The following is a 20,609-nucleotide window of genomic DNA, read 5'->3' as shown; positions in this document are numbered from 1 at the left end:
GTCTTTTTTTCTCATGAACATTTGAAAAAAGCAACTTCTGTTTACACCACCTAATGAATGAAAGCAGTATATTTTTCTGTAATACAGCTTTTGAGATTGAACTTCACAATAATGAAATTGAGTTTTATTTTTTCTTTCAAGTACACTTTGATTAAATTTTGATGTAGATTATAACTAAATCAGTCAGCAAACAGTAGCCGTTATGTTGTATGATAGTTTCTTAGAACTGTCATCTTACCATTAGTAACTATGATTATTTCATAAAGGGCTAGTTTTAAAACATGTACTTTGTCTTCTAAAAAGACAAGGAGTCAGTAAATAATTTTAGTTAGCTTAGAAAGACTTTTTAACTTTTAAAGATGAGTAGCTACTCATTTATACTCTTCCTAGTGTAGTTTTAATTTCCTGTTACATGTTGGTTCTTTTTCTCTGTAGGTAAGGTGTGTGTGTTTGTATGCATGGTGGTGGTGGTCTTAAATTATTTTAGATTTATAGAAAAATTCCAAGTATAATAATAGAATTCCCAGATTCCCCAAATGTTAACTTTTATTATTACATTGCTTTATTCTGTCTCTTCCTCATCCCCACATTATTTTTTTGACCTGGTTAAGAATAAGATGTAGACATGATTTTTTTTCTGTCTCTAAATACATTAGTGTGTGTGTTTTCCAAAACAAAGAATTTTTTTACAGGACCACAGTTATCAAAATCAGGAAATTAATACTGATACAGTACTGTCCTGTGATCTACCCAAGTTCTGTTCAATTGTTGTTTTTGTCATTTAATAGAAATCTGTTCAAGTTCTCTAGACATAATGCTAAAAATATTTAACGTGGAGTTTTGCTCTACTACTTGAGAACACATAAACTAAACTAAATTTTGCTGTGTTACTTTCGTGTTTTCACTTAGATATACTTTTTTTTTAATTGTTAAGGAATTGAACCAAAGCTAAATATCCTGGAAATTGTTAAACCTGCGGAAACGGTTGAAGTAGTTATTGATCCAGATGCTCACCATGCGGAAGCAGAAGCACATCTTGTTGAGGAGGCTCAAGTGATAACTCTTGATGGCACAAAGCACATCACGACCATCTCAGATGAAACGTCAGAACAAGTGACGCGATGGGCGGCTGCGCTGGAAGGTTATAGGAAAGAGCAAGAGCGTCTTGGGATACCCTATGGTAATAAAATACGTAATAATTATGTTCGGTAGAATAATATTTAGGCTTGACATAGAAAACACTATGGTGAATAAGTTATCCATTTTAAATATAGAACTTTTAGGAAACAGATTTTCTGTGTATCTTTTTTTTGGACTGTTAATAGATGATGGTGCTGGGAATACAATGATATACATTTTTTAAAAAATCCTGCCCTTAGGGCATTCATAATTTAGTTAAAGAGAGAAACAGTAAATGAAAAGAAGTAGTTTCCATAAAGGTGACATGTTTTAAGTTGTCAATAACTGGTATAAAAGAAACATACTACTAGAATCTCAAAGGGATCATAGTGATCTGGGGGAAAATTGGGAGAGTTTATTGTAGACAAGGAAACTTCCGGACATTCGAGACAGGAGCTGTTTGTGCAAAGCTGACAGGTGGGAGTGTGCTGAGTAGTGAGAAGATACAGTGGGTGAGGAGTTATTCTGTAGCATTATAGAATTGATTTTGATTGATGCAGGTGACAATTGAAAATGAATGTGGCAGTGGGATGTGACGTAAGTTGGAGCGGGTAGTTTACTTGTGCTAGGTAATAACATTTAGGTTAGCCTAGACCAGGTGATTGCTGTGGGAGCAGAAAGGAGATGAATCAAAATAGTGATAGGACTGATCAGCTGGTTGATGGATTGCATGAGGATAGAGAGGGGAGAGTCGAATATTTATCTAACTTCTCAAGCTAGGGTGACTAGGCAATAATAATATTGATAAGAATTGGTTACATCTTCATATTTCCTGAGCTAGGCACCATGGTAAATGCTGGGCTTTCAGTAGTGCGTAAGAAAGACAGTCCATGCTTTCTAAACCTTTGTGGGGAAGGTAGGAAAGTCTGGTACTGGAAAGATTTTTCAAGGGAAAGTGTTGATAGTGCTTGATTTTCAAGAGTACATATTCAGTTGAGGGTCACCAGAAAGTAGTTTCAGGGGCACAAGATTTGGACTGGAGATAAAGGTGTTATCTGGGACAAAGTCACACTGAGTTTGTATTAAAGTCATACAAGTAGGTGTAATCTCTGGTGAAGAGAGAGAAAAGGAATGATAACACAGTGCTGAACCTTGTCCACATTCAGGGTTGAGGAACAGGACGTTGGGGAGACATGAAATAGCTTACCAGATAGAAGAAAAATAAGAACTGTACATATGTGCTGCTGCTGCTGCTAAGTCACTTCAGTTGTGTCCGACTCTGTGCGACCCCATAGACGGCAGCCCACCAGGCTCCCCCATCCCTCGGATTCTCCAGGCAAGAACACTGGAGTGGGTTGCCATTTCCTTCTCCAGTACATATCTAGTGCCATTGAAATTGAGGAGGAGTTTTAGATGGTCACAAGTCTCGATGCTGCTGAGAAAGTCAAAGAATGCTGGCTGAGTAGTATCTACTAAATTTGGTCATCAGGGGCTCATTGGTGGATTTCAATACAAATAGCTGTTGGAGACACAAAACTGAATTATAAGAAATAAACATTGCAGAAATGGAAAAAACTGAATATTAACTTGGTGAGGGGGCATTTCCTGCAAAGTAATCATGTATTTTATTCTTCCATTTGGCTCACTGGAGAGCAGTTGTGCATTTTGTTTTTTCTTAATAAAATTCCAAACTAACTGATGTAGAAACACGTGAACCCATCAAATTTTAGATTAAGGAGTTGAAAAGGAGCTAAGAAGAAAATGGAGTGTAAGCATCTTTTTATTTCATATAATGAGTTTACTTACTTGGGTGGGGGGAGGGGAAACCTGTCTGGATTTTATCTGTGTGTTTTTGTGTGTGTTGACAAGTTAACTGTAAATTGTAATATCTAAGATGCAACTAGGCTAATGGTAATATTTTTGTCTTTAGATCCCATACAATGGTCCACGGACCAAGTCCTGCATTGGGTGGTTTGGGTAATGAAGGAATTCAGCATGACTGATATAGACCTCACTACACTGAATATTTCTGGAAGAGAACTCTGTAGTCTCAGCCAAGAAGATTTTTTTCAGCGAGTTCCTCGGGGAGAAATTCTCTGGAGTCATCTGGAACTTCTTCGAAAATGTATAAAATTGAAACTATTATCTTTTTTGCATTATAACTTAAGTTTACTTGTATTTCTTTATAACTTTGTTTTCATCTTAATTGTTCATTGCTAACAGCAGTAATAATTAACATTTATTGTGTAAGGCTGTGATGTGCTGAGAATTTATATGTATTATCTCATTTAATCTTAAACTAAAGCCAGAGATCATTACTTTCCTTATTTCTTCAGATAGGAATCTGAGGCTTAGAGAGCCCCCACAAGGTTATAGAACTAGGGTGTGGCAGACCCAGGATCCAAACCCAGGCAGACTAACACTAGACTCCAAGTTCTGTTCTATCCAAGTAAGATTCTGTGCCTTGCAGTTAGCTCTGTTCGTATATTCTAGTTGTTGACTTCTGGTTCATCAGTCAGTTCTTTCACCGATGCTCATCTTTTAGAAGTTTATGATTATTTGTTCACAGATGGCTTCTCTCTCATCCTCTTCATTATGGGGATTAAATCTTTTAAAATTTCTTTTAGTCGAATGGGATTTTAAGGGAGAAAGGGGAAGTAGACTTAAGTATGCAACCCACCATCTTGAATTGGAAGCCACTGGTTTCAGTATTTCCATGTTGCTCAACAGACATTATTTTGATGATTAAAGCTGTCCAACAAAAAGAGCTCAAATATATGTAAATTATTTTGTTTGAATTTTAATCCATGTTATATTTCAGTGACTGTTAAAATGTTAGTAGTAACCCATTCCTTGACATTGTTATATAAATCAGAAACGCTGACCAAAGAACAAATTTTTCAGAATGTGTGACTAGGACACGCTGACTTTGTTTTTATAATCACTGTGGATGAAAGTATAAATGGTAGCATTTCATCCTACTGTGTACGCAATTAGGGAACAGTTCTGGTGGAGGGATTTTTCAGTCATTTAATGCTTAGGATTTCATCTGCTGTTGAATAAGAAATAAGCTCAGTGGGGAGTCTTTCCTTCATTGTTTTATTGGCAGTATCTCTCCTGTGTTGGTTCTCTTAAATATTAGGAGGAAAAGTATTGAAAAGACTTAGTAGATTAATTACATTTACAGGGTTTATTTCTAGTTTCAGTTCCTATTAGATAAATAAGTTGAATGTTCTAGTTGAAAGTTTATCCTTGGTGTCACAGGTTTTCTTCTCTGTAGAGCTTTTTAGATGAGTAAGGTAAATTCTGAAATATTTCAGGTTTTTAACATGTGAGTCATGTTTACAGAAACATTTTCTTGTAGGAACTCTCAAGAATAAAACAAGGACAGTGTTTAGACTGCAGTTTGGTTTTTCTCAAGTTCATGATTTTTGCTGTCTATCCCAGATCGGCACTTCGTTGTTTCTCTGTGGCTCTCCTAGGGCTTCTCAAATGTTAAAGCTCACTCAGAGGCTTTTCCCAGCACAGGGGGCTGTGAGAAATCTTACATATCTTTCTATCTGCCTGCAGTAGAATGGGTCTTCTACAGAAGAGCTCTGCTTTGGAATTGTTTTGTTTACAAAAGTAACAGCCCCATGGCCTACATAAATATCTTAAGGAATTCCTTGCTTATCTGGCCATGATTATTTGCTCTGCCTGGCAAGGAAATTCCATTGGGTTTGGAAATCTAACTCTCAGAATCTGGGAGTGGGTAGGGTGATGTGTAAGGCTATGTTTGATCGACTTTCTGTAATTCACAAGCCTAGCTTCTCAGAGGAGAAGGCAATGGCACCCCACTCCAGTACTTTTGCCTGGAAAATCCCATGGATGGAGGAGCCTCGTAGGCTTCAATCCATGGGGTCGAGAAGAGTCGGGCACGACTGAGCGACTTCACTTTCACTTTTCACTTTCATGCATTGAAGAAGGAAATGGCAACCCACTCCAGTGTTCTTGCCTGGAGAATCCGAGGGACGGGGGAGCCTGGTGGGCTGCCGTCTATGGGGTCACACAGAGTTGGACACGACTGAAGCGACTTAGCAGCAGCAGAAGCTTCTCAGAACAGGCTCCTTGGGGCACAGTCTAGCTCTCTGGCCCCTCTTGTAGAGTGAAGTCTGTAGCATGTCCTTAGTAACCTAGCATTTACTATCTGTTCCTGAGTGATTTATCAAGGAGAAGCAGTACTGAACAGACAGACCTCTTTTAAGTATTTGTGTTAGTTTTCCCACCCGGGCCACCAGCCTCCTGCAGTTTCCCTTCTAGTGAAACTTGATCCAAGTCCTACCATACATGGAGAGGATAATTAGGAAATGTTCCAGGAGTCCCAGCTCTCTAAGGTGTCCTTCTTGGTGTGACTATGTCTTCTGTGGCCAGAGGCACAAAACTCAGTTTGCTGAGTGTTTTCTTTGGGACAAAGAATTGCCTTATACCTTCAGTGTTCAGAGTTTGCATAAACTTGCTCCATACACCGTAGAGCTTTTCCCCTTAGGGCTCTGCTTCCTTTATGCGGGACCAGGGTTTGAGGGCTGGAGAAGGAATTTGATATTTAGAGTGTCTGTGCGGTCTTGGACCAGCCTTTCAAAAGCCCCTCTGTTTCTGTGTTCTGCCTTCTGTTAATATCTTGAGAGTTCCCAGGAAACAAACCAAACTCCAGTCCAAAAATCAGGGCTGAGCGGCTGATTTTAACAGATTGGTAATGCCTGTGCTGTGTAGTGGTGACTCTTCTTTGCCTCTTTTTAAGCTAGGGTACTGTGTTCAGTCACAGTCAAGGGTTGAACAGTTTCATTTCAATAGCACTTTGCCCTTTCAAGGTACTTTTATAAAATTTTGGGGGAATATACCACAAATATAAAGCATGAGTTTTTCTTCAGAACAGTTGTCCTTGAGAATAGTCAGAACTATGAATCTGGATAAAAGAATAGTGTCTTCAACTTACTGAAAGTTAACTATATTTCAGGTATTGTGCTTCTTAAAAATATTTTCCTTTAATCCTCACAACAGCCTCATGAAGTGGTAGGTGGGGGTATCTCATTGCATTATGAAGAAATAAGTGTTCACGTTAGTTGAATAATTTACCATTGTCATACAGCCAATAAGTTAGTGCTAAGACCAGAACCCAGATCTGAGGCTAGTCTCATATAATTGTTTACATTCCCAAACTCGGGATCCCCAAAGAAAGCTCCCATCTGACAAGTAGGAGTCGGATCTCTCTTTAGTTTGCCAGTCCTCTTCAGCTCTGTGCCTGGCGTTGGAGCCTGGTGTGGCATTCTCAGTAGAACTGTGTTAGGAGCCCAGGCCCCAGGACTCAGCTCGGTACACAGATGACTGCTGGTGGGTACAACGTCAGTTGGAGAGAGAAACATCCGAGTCTGTGATGGGCACTAAAAAGGCTGAAGGGATATAGACTGGCAAGTGTAACTCTTATCTGAAAGGTGAAGAATAACAGTAGGAAATAGCAAGGGATGAGTAATGAATAGTTCTCCAAACGGTTATATTAGGACGTTTTACACTGTAACTCATGGGGGGGTTTGTTTGTTTTTGGGTTTTTTTGGCTGCACTGCGCAGCTTGTGGGATCTTAGTTCCCCATCCAGAGACTGAACCTGGGCCCTTGACAGTGAGAGAGTGAAGTCCTAACCACTGGACGACCACGGGGGAGTTCCCCTTCACTGTACCTCATTTGAGACCTGTATTTGTAGACGTGTTAAGTTACTTAGTTCATTTGTGACACAGAGAACAGCTGTAATTCCACTGAAAATTTGGCTATCTATCTTTAGAAGAAGAATTCTAAAGTTAAAGCAATTTTTTTAAATGGGTATTTGATCATGCATACACCAAATTATGATGATCTCTCCAGTCATCTTGAAAGAGCCTTTTTTAATGAAGAAAATGTATCTAAATAATTTCACTCTGGTGATCTGATCTTGAATATTTCCTGTTTTACATAAAGCCTAAATAAATAGATTTATAATAGACATTTTCAAACCCTGGTTCTCTGAACGACTTTTCTGAACATTGAATTGGAGCTTTCTTTCTGTTGCTTCTCTTAAAAATATCTATTCCTGTAAAATGACTGTTAAGTATTTTTTAGGTTCTTAGGCCAATAAGTTTCAATTATTTGATGTTTTGCTTTTTTGTTTGCTTGGTTTTTGTTTTAATCATGGAGGGTGTTTTTTTTTTTTAATTGAATTTTACTGAATTGGAGTTTGCATTTGTGGTTTAAATGAAAACAAAAAATTTTTATGTGTGTTCTTCAGATGTATTGGCAAGCCAAGAACAACAGATGAATGAGATAGTTACAATTGATCAACGTGAGTATTCATGTGCCCATAATATAGGGTTGATTTATCAGTAAGAAATGTTCCATTTAGTACTGCAAGGTAGTAAAAAGAAAAGCTAATTTTTAAATTTTGTATGAAGTATTTTAGATATACAAAGACATAAAGTATAACCAACATCTGCATACACCATAAGAGATAAAACTTTATATGTTAAGTTTACCTGTTGTAGATCCCATTTTAAATGACTGTCCTGAACTTGAGGTTTCTTATTCTATGCATATTTTATATTTTTATGAACTTTTGTAACCATAAACACTTTAGGGCATTATTTTATACATGTATAAACTTTTGGGTAAAGATGGTGATAATACTGTGTCTATCCTTTTGTAGCTTGCTTTTTTGATTTACATTTATGAGACCTATGTTGATATCTGTAGCTCGATTTTATTTTCACTGCTATTTATCATTTTAAAAACTTTGTGAACATCATTGAATGAGCATCTGTAAGAAAGTGTGTGAGATTCTCTGGTTGTGATTTCATGGGATTCTACCCTTTCGACTTCACTGGATATTACTAAAGTTTTTCTCAAAATGGTGGTATGTTTGTACTCCTGTCAGCAGTGGAACATGAATTCTCATTTGTCCTCATTCTCCAAAATTTGATAAACCATCTCTTACGAACAAATATTTTAAAAAAATAGATTTTTTTAAACTTTATCTACTGTATATACATCAATAAGTTTTTCTAAAATAAGGAAACCAACTTTTATTCACTTAAGATTCATAGATAGTAATGCAGACATTATACCTTAACCTCTGAACTTTCATTGAGTAATTAGAGAGGCATCAGTTAAACTACTTGCATTTTATTTTCTTTCAGTAGTTTTTTCTCTGTATTGAAAGGAGAAAAAAAAAAATTTTCCCCTTGTCTTGCTTTGCAGCTGTGCAAATTATTCCAGCATCAGTGCAGTCTGCTACACCAACTGCCATTAAAGCTATAAATAGTAGTGCAAAGGCAGCTAAAGTACAAAGAGCTCCGAGAATTTCAGGAGAAGATAGGAGTTCGCCTGGAAACAGAACAGGTATTTTTGCATTGTCATCTGATATTTATAAAATTTGTCAAATTATGTATATTTTGTTTTATTTCACTGTATAAAAATGTGAATATGGACTTTTTCTCTTCTGGGACTCCTATGATTTGAGTGTTGGGGCGTTTGACATTGTCCCAGAGGTCTCTGAGGTTGTCCTCATTTCTTTTAATTCTTTTTTTCTTTTTTCCTCTCTGCTTCATTTATTTCTACCATTCTATCTTCTACCTCACTTATCCTGTCTTCTGCCTCCATTATTCTACTGTTGGTTCCCTCCAGAGTGTTTTTGATCTCATTTATTGCATTATTCATTATTGATTGACTCTTTTTTATTTCTTCTAGGTCCTTGTTAAACATTTCTTGCATCTTCTCAGTCCTTGTCTCCAGGCTATTTATCTGTAACTCCATTTTGTTTTCAAGATTTTGGATCATTTTTACCATCATTATTCTGAATTCTTTTTCAGGTAGACTCCCTATCTCCTCCTCTTTGGTTTGGTTTGGTGGGCATTTATCCTGTTCCTTTACCTGCTGAGTATTCCTCTGCCTTTTCATCTTGTTTAGATTGCTGTGTTTGGGGTGGCCTTTCTGTATTCTGGCAATTTGTGGTTCCTCTTTATTGTGGAGGTTCCTCCCTGTGGGTGGGTTTGGACGAGTGGCTTGTCAAGGTTTTCTGGTTAGGGAAGCTTGTGTCGGTGTTCTGGTGGGTGGAGCTGGATTTCTTCTTTCTGGAGTGCAGTGAAGTGTCCAGTAGTGAGTTTTGAGATGTCTGTGGGTTTGGTGTGACTTTGGGCAGCCTGTATATTGAAGCTCAGGGCTATGTTCCTGCATTGCTGGAGAATTTGCGTGGTATGACTTGCTCTGGAACTTGTTGGCTCTTGGGTGGTGCTTGGTTTCCGTGGAGGTATGGAGGCTTTTGGATGAACTCTTATTGATTAATGTTCCCTGGAGTCAGGAGTTCTCTGGTGTTCTCAGGTTTTGGACTTAAGCCTCCTGCCTCTGGTTTTCAGTCTTATTCTTACAGTAGCCTCAAGACTTCTTCATTTATACAGCACTGATGGTAAAACATCTAGGTTAATGATGAAAAGATTCTCCACAGTGAGGGACACCCAGAAAGGTTCACAGAATTATATGGAGAAGAGAAGAGGGAGGAGGGAGTTAGAGGTGACCAATTATATGGAGGAGAAGTGGGGGAATCAAAAGAGGAGAGAGCAAGCTAGCCAGTAATCACTTCCTTATGTCCGCTCCACAGTCTGGACCGCTCAGAGATGTTCACGGAGTTATACAGAGCAGAGAAGAGGGAGGAAGGAGACAGAGGTGGCCAAGAGGATAAAGGGGGGACTTAAAAGGAGAGAGACAGATCCAGCCAGTAATCAGTTCCCTAGGTGTTCTCCACCGTCTGGCACACACAAAGAGACTCACAGAGTTGGGTAGAGAAGAGAAGGGGGAGGGAGGAGATAGAGGTGACCTGGGGGAGAAAAAGGAGAGTCAAAAGGGGGAGAGAGCAGTCAAGCCAGTAATCTCGTTCCCAAGTAAAAATGGGTACTGAAGATTGGGTTCTTAAAGGTATAAAATTGATAACAAATACCAAAAAGCAAAGATTAAAAATCTAGAGTAGAGGTTAGACTCTCAAAAATACAATATTAAAAAAACAAAATCTCAAAAATTATAAAAAATACATATGAAGTTTGCTTTTGTAAGGTAATAGTAGGTTATAAAAATGAAAATTAAAGGCATAATAGAGAACATAAAAATAAAAAACATTTTTTTTAATTTAAAAAATGATAATAGTAAAAATATATCTAGGAATTTCTCTGGAGCTGTTGCAGGCAGTGTGGACCAGTTCAGTTTCAGATCGTTCCTTGTTCAGCTTATACTTCTCAAGATCTATAGGCCCCTTCCAGTGCAGTCAGTGCTAACTACAGGTTTTAATCTATTGCATCTGTCACTTCCAAAGCGGTTCCCTCAGTTTATTTTAGCGTCTTCTGTTTGCTGGTCTCTTCACTGTCTAATTTCCGCCCTGACACAAGGGGGCGGTGGTGGACACTTTTTTAGGCTCCCTTGTTCAGTCGTGCTGTGGGAAGGGAGGGACGCTGCAAATAAGTAACACTTGCGTGTGTGGAGTGCTCACAGTGCCTCAGCCACACTGAGTTTGCCCCCTCTCACGGCGTGTATGCTTTCCCAGTCTACACTGCTCAGGCTCTAGGTTGCTTTGCAAGGGAACTGTCTAAAGCGGGCCCTGGGTTGCGTGCACTTCCCAGGTCTGAGCCCAGGTTCAGGGTCTTGGGTACTCCACAAAGGCGCAGACTCAATTGGGCCTGTGTTTTGTGCCCTTCCCAAGTCCAAGCAGCTCAGGCGGCCAGGTGCTTGGCAAGCACACTCTCCCCAGGTGGGACCTGCGTCTTATCACCTCCCCCATCCCAGCCTCTCAGGTGTGCAGTGTGTCTCCTCTGGGGAGCTGATCTCTGGCTGTGACCCTCCCTGCGGATGTCAACCATCCAGAATCCCAGGAAGTCTTGGTTAGCAACTGGGAGCCTGCTCGCAGTTTGGTAGAGGATGCCATCTCTGGGGCTGAGTTTGCCCCTTGCCTTCCAGCTCTGGCTGGCACCCGCCTGCCTCCCTGTCTCCAGCAGGGAGTGGGCTGGTCCACAGCCAGCTAGCTCTCCTCTGGTATTCTCTCAGTCCTTTGTTCTGTGAACAGGCTGGCAGTGCCTTAGGTTAGAGTTTTTCCAGGGAAAGTTCTCTCTCTCTGTTTTTTTTTCCTCTCTCTCTCTCTCTCTCTCTGGCTATTTCACAATCTGGGTTGCTATCTCATGTTAGCTCCCTCAGATTGCCCCCAGGGCATTCAGGCCCGGTCCTTACCCTGAGCAATGCAGCCTGCTTCTCCCTATTCAGCCCCTACTTGCTAGTGGCGGATGCCAGCCTCTGGGCTACTTCTCCGCTGGGAATTGCTGTTAGACACGTAATCTGTGAGTTTTATTTATTTATTTATTTTTCCTCCCAGTTATGTTGTCCTCTGAGATTCCAAAACTCCCCACAAACCCGTGGGGGAGAGGGTTTCCTGGTGTTTGGAAACTTCTCTTTTAAGACTCCCTTCTTGGGATGGGTCTCCATCCCTAACTTTTTGTCTCTCTTTTTATCTTTTATATTTTGTCCTACCTCCTTTCAAAGACAATGGGCTGCCTTTCTGGGCGCTTGATGTCCTCTGCCAGCGTTCAGAAGTTGTTTTGTGGAATTTTCTCAGCGTTCCAATGTTCTTTCGATGAATTTGTGGGGGAGAAAGTGGTCTCCCCGTCCTATTCCTCCACCATCTGAGGACTGCCCCCTGGACTTTTTCTCTGAAAATACTTAGATAGCGTTTGTAAAAAGAAGTTTATGTTTTTCATGTGGCTGAGATACAAACCAGAGGACCTGTTTGTTCTCTTTTGCCCTCTGAAAATCCATAGCATTATGGTCAGTGCTTGTCATTCTTGTCAATTTCTAGGAAACAATGGCCAGATCCAACTGTGGCAGTTTTTGCTAGAACTTCTTACTGACAAGGATGCTCGAGACTGCATTTCTTGGGTTGGTGATGAAGGAGAATTTAAGCTAAATCAGCCCGAACTGGTTGCACAGAAATGGGGACAACGTAAAAACAAACCTACAATGAACTATGAGAAACTTAGTCGTGCATTAAGGTAAGCATTTTAAAAGTATCAGTCGTTTCTAAAAAATGGCTTATTTATATAAACATTGTTATGTAATGATGTTAAAATACTTGACTTATGTTTTCTTTATGTAAATAAAATAAAAATGTTCACATTTATGTTAAAAATTACTTCTTAAAAAGGTTTTTAGTAGTAATTTGAGATACGTAGAATTTTTTAAAAGATGATTCTAGATTATTTGTTTTTATCTGATTAAAAACATACACCACTGTTTAAAACCAGCATATTTAATCTTTGAGGTTTCTGGTTTTTTTATTAACAGAGATGCTTTCATTTGGCATAGGTGCATTGAGTGTCTGTAAACTCTAGTAAATACGTAGATATTGTCAGTTTTTATAATTAGATGCAAAATGTTAACCCATTTCTCTGTTTTTCCTTCCCCCCAGTCAGCCTAAATCTGAATATTCAAACTTTTTCATCAATTGAGTTGAAATAGAATAATTTATAATTTCTCATAAATGGTATGAGAGTTTTGATGCAATTACTGTCAGAATTTATGCTTACTACAGTGATAGAAATTCAGTATATGCACTTAAGTATCTGAGAAGTAGGAATTATGTCTGTTTTTGGGGAAAAGTGAATTTGATAAAGCAGTTCGGTGAATTTCACACAGAGTGTGATTTACCTCTCATCATTAACACATGCAACCTTTCTATCCCCTCATCCCATTGTAATTATATAATTATGTGGAATACTGGTTAAATCAGTATTCCTTGTTACAGGATCATGGCATTCAAGTACTATTACCTAGTTTATCATGATAATTTTTCTTTTCCACAATGACAATTTGTTTTCCTTAGCATATATAAGTAACTAAAATGCTTTATTTTCAGTGTACTTATTACTCAGTGTCAAACACTTTGCTAACTATCTAAAAGATCCTTTCTGTGTAATCAGAATTGAAACTGTCATTTTTGACAGTTGATGTGATTGTGTACACACAAGTCCCCTCAAAATTACAGATGAATTATTAGAATTAATAATTAAGATGTCACTTGTCTGCAGTTGGCCTAAGTTTCAATGCAGTAGCTGCCTGAATAAGTATTTTCATATAAGTTGACAAGATGATTATAGAATTTATATGTGAATGTAAAGTGATGATGGACAGGGAGGCCTGGTATGCGGCAGTCCATGGGGTCACAAAGAGTCGGAAACGACTGAGCGACTGAACTGAACTGATGAAGTGTTGTGAGAACCAGGACACCTGAAGAAGATTAACAAACTGGACAGACTTGCTCTACGGGGTATAGAGACTCACTGTAACAGTAAAACAGTGTGCCATTTGCTTGGGATAGACAGAAGACCCAAGATTAGAATTGATAACCTGAATAGAACAAAAAATATAGGAGCATTTGATTTAAAGATGGCAGTAGGCAAGAGACCTACATTTCAGTCAGTAGTGCTGGGACAGCTGACTATCCATATTGACCCCCTTCTTTATAGCATACTGAAAATCAATTTTGTGTAACTTGTAGCTCTGAATTGTGAAAGTAAAATAGGGAAGCATCTAGAAATGCCTTCTTGACTTTAGTAGATGAGAAAAGACATTAAACAGAACCAGAAGCACTAACCTAATGGAAAAGATCAATAAATTGAACTACATTTAAATTAAGAACTTTTGGCCATTAGAAACCATCAAGAGAGTGAAAGTCAAGCCTCATATATCTCATGTAAGACTCTTACCTGGAATAATTAAAGAACTCTTAGAGATCCATAGGAAATTAGGAAAAATTTAGAAATTATCCAAATGGCCAGTTTGCTGACAAATGTCCATCTAGTCAAAGCTGTGGTTTTCCAGTAGTCTTGTATGGATGTGAGAGTTAGAGCATAAAGAAAGCTGAGCACCAAAGGAATGATGTTTTTGAACTGTGGTGTTGGAGAAGATTCTTGAGAGTCCCTTGGACTGCAGGAAGATCCAACCAGTCCATCCTAAAGGAGACCAATCCTGGGTGTTCCTTGGAAGGACTGATGCTGAAGCTCCAATCCTTTGGCCACCTGATGCAAAGAGCTGACTCGTTGGAAAAGATCTTGATGCTGAGGGCGGGAGGAGAAGGAGACAACCAAAGATGAGATAATTAGATGCCGTCACAGACTCCATGGACATGAGTTTGAGCAAGTTCCAGGGGATAGAGAGGGACAGGGAAGCCTGGCATGCTGCAGTCCATGGTGTCGCGAAGAGTTGAACACAACTTAGCGGCTGCACCACAACACGTCCAAGAGTGGCTAAAATGAAAATAATTGCTTGTACCAAGTGTTGGTGAGGATATGTAGCAGTAGGAATGCTTCTACACTTTTGGTAGGAGTGTAAACTGTGACCAGTAACCTAGCAGTTTATCTTCTAAGGACTTACCAGACAAAAAATGTATATATATATTCATATGGATGCTTATAAGCAGCCTTATTTATAGCATCCCCAAATCAGAAGGGGCTTCCCCAGTGACTCAGTGGTAAAGAATCTGCCTGCAATGCAGGAGACACAGGTTTGATCCCTGGGGTGGGAAAATCCCCTCATAGGAAATGGCAACCTGCTCCAGTATTCTTGCCTGGGAAATCCCATGGATAGAGTAACCTGGCGGGCTGTAGTCCCTGGAGTTGGCCAAGAGACGGACACAACTGAAGTGACTGAGCATGCAGGCATGCAAAAATCAGAAACCACCCAAATATCTTGCAACGGTACAGTGAATAAGTAAACTGTTATATACTATAGAATACTGTGTATCCATGAAAATGCACTGATATGGGTGAACCTCAAACATAATATTCAGTGAAAAAAATCCAGACCCAAAAGAGTGTATACTGAATTTATATAGTAATGTGCAAATAACAACAAAACTAAATTACAGCACTTACAGATACATGTTTGGGTGATAAGAATAGAAAAGCAGCAATGAAATTACTATCATGAACTAGGATTGTGTAACCTTCTAGAGCAAGGGAGGGGTGATGATTGAGAGGGGCTGTGGAGGAGCTGTGGGGTACATACAGTGTCTGTGTCCTGACCGGAGTCACAGTTAACAGGTGAATGAATGTTCACTTTGTAGTAAGTCACTGAGCTGTTCACTTAACTCAAAATGCCTACAGTATTTTAACTGGATGACAAGCTGTTGGTAGTTTGTGGGCTGAGTTATAATTCTATATTAATGTAGTTGACAAAGAGACACAAGACTGCCCAATGTGTTACATCCCTTACTGGGAAAGTGGACATAACCATTATACTTCAGCTGTTCTGGAATTAGGCAAAGATGACAGTTTACTGCATGTAGTTTTTTCATTAATGGATTTTTGGTTACACTGAGTTACTTCTATAACAAAGTCCTACTAAGTGTGGTAGTTTATACCACCTATACTTTTGCATGTAGTTTGTTTTGTAACAGCTCTTCATCAGATGAGTGCAAATGCATACAAGTGGGCAGCACAGTTTTAAGATAAAGTCTCCAAAATCTGCCAGCCCAGAAGTTTTGACTTACCTTTTTTCCTGTTAATTGGAATTGGCAGTGCACGTGTGTGTTTGAGTGTTAGTTGCTCAGTCGTGTCAGACTCTCTGCCACCCCATGGACTGTAGTTTGCCAGGCAGTGCATAGGGGTAAACAAAGTCTTTTCCAAAGTAAGTATAATTGCAGTCTGTTTTATACCCATAAACCAGGCTTCTAGAGCGATTTCCCCAAGTTTGCCTGGGTAGCTTTAGAAACATTATTTCTTTATGAAGTCCTCTTCTCTGTTTTTCTGGTCCTATTTTTTCTTTTTTTTTTTTAACCCTTTTGCTTACGGTTTTGAGGCTCCCCTATTGGTTTGGAGAATTTCTCTGGAAGGAGAGCTTTTAATATATTAAAATGATAAAGATGAAGGCATAGATATGTAATAACACATTTGTACCAGACAGAAAAATGGACATTCCAACAACCAGAGAATATGTATATTAAAACTTTTTATACATACCATATGGGTTCTTAATTATCACCATAGCTTCTATTTTATAGTAGGCTATATGTGCCAATCATTGTGTGCTAAGCACACAGAGATAATCCTTTTAATCTTCAATAATTCTATTAGGGTCCATACTTTTTTAAATCTCATTTTATAAATGAGGGATACAAGCTTAGAGCAAACAAATGTGGCTTTCCTGTGGTCACAGGAAAGACGTGAGGTTTTGAATCTTGGCATTCTGATTCAGACTCCTTGTTCTTGGATTCTGTTACTGCTCCTCAGGTTTTTTGGTTTTGCTTATAATGTTTATTTTTAAATTCAGTGTTTCAGCATAATTTTTGAGAATATGTTTTGAAGATTTAATATATAAAATTTTAGAGTACTTAGCATTGAAATTTTAGTGAATATTTTAAAGTTTCTTTGGATAACAGCATTAAATATTTCTATATAACCTCATTGTTAGTTGCTGTTGTGATAGATATAATACTAGGCTTCTATTTATGGAATAATCTGTGAAGTATTGTAAGAAGTCCACATTTTTAAAATATTTTTATATGGTCGTAATGCAGTTTTCTCTTTTTGAAGGTATTATTACGATGGGGACATGATTTGTAAAGTTCAAGGCAAGAGGTTTGTCTACAAGTTTGTCTGTGACTTGAAGACTCTTATTGGATACAGTGCAGCAGAGTTGAACCGTTTGGTCACAGAGTGTGAACAGAAGAAACTCGCAAAGATGCAGCTGCACGGAATCGCCCAGCCGGTCACAGCGGTAGCCCTGGCTACTGCGTCCCTGCAGACAGAAAAGGATAACTGAACCCAGGACCTTCTGGGAGTCCAAGGTCTTTCTTAAAATGTTAGAGCAAGCATTGCTCTTCCCTTTATTACTGAATTTGAATCTTCTTTTATTTCTAGACTGTACAATCTGATGCATGATTTTTTTTATAAATATTTCATACTCTTGTGAATTTGGATCTTTTTACTTTGAGCATATATTTTAGAATATGTGTATGTTAAACAATCACCACAATGTCTCTAGGCTGGTTCATTGTGGGATAGTTTGTTAACAGTCAGAAAAGCTAAACTGGTCAGTATTAATGTCTAGCCCTACCAAAAACAGCCAGTAGCATCTGAGGATGAAAAATAAATGAAGTATCTCCAGGAAACAGTCTGGCTTAACTATTAATATTTTTGAAAATATAACTGTTTCCCCTCTCTGCTGCTTTAGATGTTGCTTTACATAAAAACCAGAAAATGGAATTTTTCACAGCTGAAGCATGTATGCCTGTTTCATCTAATCAAGCAGAGCTAAAGTAATCATATCCAATAAAATTCTAATATTAATAAAATTACTAAGAGTATCATGTTATTAAAATAATTTATGTATTTGCAAGCAAAAGACAGTAAAAAAGACTGGCAGAAGAGCAGTGCTGAAGAAAGAGATCCAGGTTTAAATCTGGCTTTACTCAAAAGCCAATTTTAAGGATTTACTGTATAGATTATTCATAATGTCAGGCCAAGAATTTAAATTATTATAAGAGAGACATTAAATCCTAATAAACCAACTATTAAAAAATTCTCAGATGATCTCTGCTTTTCCTGTCAGAGATTTAAAAATCTGAAAAAGTATACCTCAACCAGAAATAAAATTTTGGTTTAGTTTGGTTGGTTATGGCTCCCTTTTTTAAAAAATTAATTATCCTATAGTGCTGGTTTATTATACAAAACAGCTTTCATAGTCTTGTGTTTCTGATGAAGACTTTAAATCAGTCAGCAGTACTTGATCTTTCAAGACATGAGTAAATTACTTGCAAATAGTTCTAAAAGGAAAATTTGACCTCCAGTACAGGCAGTCTTCTCTTAAAATTTCCCATTTATTTAATTTTTTCCTTTGAATATTACATATGTGAGTGTACAAATATCTGTATACATGTCCAGTTGACCATCTTATATACACACACACACACACACACACACACACACATATGTACACACATATAAACAAAGACATAATATTCAAAAGGGATATTTCAAAACTTGCTTAGAAATCCTTTAAAAATTAAATAATTCTTACATACATGAAACTCTTTTCCTACTACAAGCCAACACTGAACAGAAATGGCTAGAAATGTCTTTTTCTTACTTGCTTTGCTTCCTTACTTTTTTTTTCTTGGCGTTTGTTTTAAAGTATTATGCACAAATCATGATATGAGATACTTTAATCTTCTTATAGCAGAAGACTGATTCTCAAATATTACTTTATGTACTTTCTCCCTCACCATCTCCTTTAAATCCATCCCCTAAACAGCTTTATAAGAGCTCATTTAGTGCATTTAACTAACTAGGAGGAAAGGGCTACAGTAATGCAAGTAGGCATTGTTGATAGTTGCTGCCCCCCAGCACTAAATAGTGGTTTGGAAAGAACCACAGGAAGCAGGGATCTTAGGAAGAGGGAGGAGGGGGAGGTGTGTATGACCTCCTTTTCTGATAACTTCAGATCATAATATTAAGTGTTACACTGTGGGACTACAACATATTACGTCAATTCACTTTATTATTGTATCATGTCGAAGTCCTTTAAGAAACAAGCAGTAGAAAGAATAAAATCTGTAATTTCCATTTTTACCTTTTTATAAACACAGAATAGACTGACAGACTATTAGTTCAGCTTGGATGCTGTGATTGCAAGAATATCTGAGTAGAATAGCAATATGATACAGATGTTCTAGTTCAGATAACAGGTAGCTGAAAAGAGGGTTTTTCACCATCCTCTTATGGTCTAGGAAGTTGACAAGTCAGTTACAGTTTTAAAATAATAATGATAAAGTCTACTTTTCTGTTATATTATCAAAAGCTTAAAATTATTGACTTTAGACTTAAAATACTTTGAGGGAGACATTATGTTAAAGTTTTAGCCAAGATAACAGATTTCCATTATATATATCTCAACTATATGTGTATGTATTTTAAAGCAAGGAATTCTCCTAGATCTCTAAAAATCAATCTATTATTTCTTTTTTATTTTCCCCTGTGTTTCTCAGATACCTTAACAAAAATTCTTTTCACTTTCTTCCTTTTGCAGTTTTTCTTTTATTCCTTGTTATCATTTGAACAGTGAGTTCTCAAACACAATCTCATGCTGTTTCTTTTTTCTTCTTTGCCTCTCTCCATCACTTTATGCACCATAAGCAAAGAGACTAATTTCCCCAGTTGATTCAAGAAACTTCCGTTACTTTGTCTCAGCTTATAAACTGTGTCTATTGTGCTTATTGAGGTTGCAGTTATCAGAAGCCAAGTAGTCTTTTTTTTATTGAAAGATAACTTGTATTTTGAAAGAAAATATAATTTATGCTATTCATTCTTTGCTCTGATTTTATGAATAAATTTTCCATAGGAAAATTTATAGTATATCAGAGGAAGAAAGATAAAATTATTGGTCATTTCTATACCATATAAGTATAAAATAATGAAACGTTCATTTTTGTTTTAAAACTTTTTCCACATGAGATTCTCATTGAGCCAATTTTCATACATATCTGGCTAGCCTGAAGTTTAGGAATTTGTGTTGGCATCAGAAAATCAAACAGATCAGGGAAATTGCTGTGTGGTTGATTGTCACTTGAATTGACTCATCACATTTATTTTTGTGACAGTCCATGTCAGTTAATTAGGAAAGATTGTGGTTTTTTTTTTTTGCCCCTGATAAATGGTGAAATTCAAGTATGATATTTCTTTAAAGGGTTGTGCCTCCAAATATTTTTGGTGAGGTCTGCTGTTTTTCATATTCATCATTTTATGCTACTGCCTTTTAAAAAGAACTAATGTATCTTTGAAATAGCACAAAAATGTTTTAAATTTCATAATTTCAAAATAACCTGTGACTAACTTAATGTCTTCATATCTAGAGAGTATAAAAATATTGATATTTCAGTGATATTTCACTTGCTGCCAGAAAAAAATATTCTCAATCTTTTGTAAGAGGGAGGAGGATTTTTGCATACATTTTTACTCTTTAAATAAAGACACTTATACTGTCATAATAACAATTATGTATTTCTTTGTGGGTTTTATTTTTTTTTTTGTAATTTTACATAAGACAGTTATTTTCTATTTTTACTCAGATAAAAAATATTTGTGCATAAAATGTAAAAATAGTAAAATGAGAAAAATAAAACTATTATACAGTATATTTCTGTGTTTTTTAGAAGTTTTTTCCCCAGCATACAGATAGTCTCAAATTCCTAGGATATTTGGTTAGATGAAAATGTGACAGTTCACATCTGGTGTATTATACATGTGATTCCCATATAATTTATTTAAAAACTATTAATATCAATTTGGGAAGAACAGATTCCACTGAACTAAAAATAGGTGTTAGAGAGTTTAGTCTTTTTAAGAAAATAAATGAAAACCCCGTAAACAAAGCTGAACTGTTTCAGAATAGCAACAGAAGAAATAGTAA

At 37.4% G+C, this 20,609-nt stretch overlaps 1 protein-coding gene across 5 annotated transcripts in view; it reads left to right on the top strand.

The window, feature by feature from the left end:
* GABPA (GA binding protein transcription factor subunit alpha) overlaps nucleotides 1-20,334 on the top strand; it is a 38,310-nt gene extending 17,976 nt beyond the window's left edge. For all 5 annotated transcript variants that reach the window (XM_019960247.2, XM_019960172.2, XM_019960323.2 and 2 more), the window contains exons 5-10: nucleotides 935-1,180; nucleotides 3,050-3,244; nucleotides 7,411-7,464; nucleotides 8,376-8,516; nucleotides 12,004-12,196; nucleotides 16,736-20,334. In XM_019960247.2, coding sequence (XP_019815806.1) covers nucleotides 935-1,180; nucleotides 3,050-3,244; nucleotides 7,411-7,464; nucleotides 8,376-8,516; nucleotides 12,004-12,196; nucleotides 16,736-16,964 — 1,058 coding nt within the window. In that variant the 3' untranslated portion in view covers nucleotides 16,965-20,334. The remainder of the gene's footprint in view (nucleotides 1-934; nucleotides 1,181-3,049; nucleotides 3,245-7,410; nucleotides 7,465-8,375; nucleotides 8,517-12,003; nucleotides 12,197-16,735) is intronic.
* The last annotated feature ends 275 nt before the right edge of the window (nucleotides 20,335-20,609 follow it).

Source organism: Bos indicus, chromosome 1, assembly GCF_029378745.1.
Source record: "Bos indicus isolate NIAB-ARS_2022 breed Sahiwal x Tharparkar chromosome 1, NIAB-ARS_B.indTharparkar_mat_pri_1.0, whole genome shotgun sequence".
NCBI lineage: Eukaryota > Metazoa > Chordata > Mammalia > Artiodactyla > Bovidae > Bos > Bos indicus.
The sequence above is the reverse complement of the archived record's forward strand: the minus strand, read 5'-3'. Positions and strand labels throughout refer to the sequence as shown.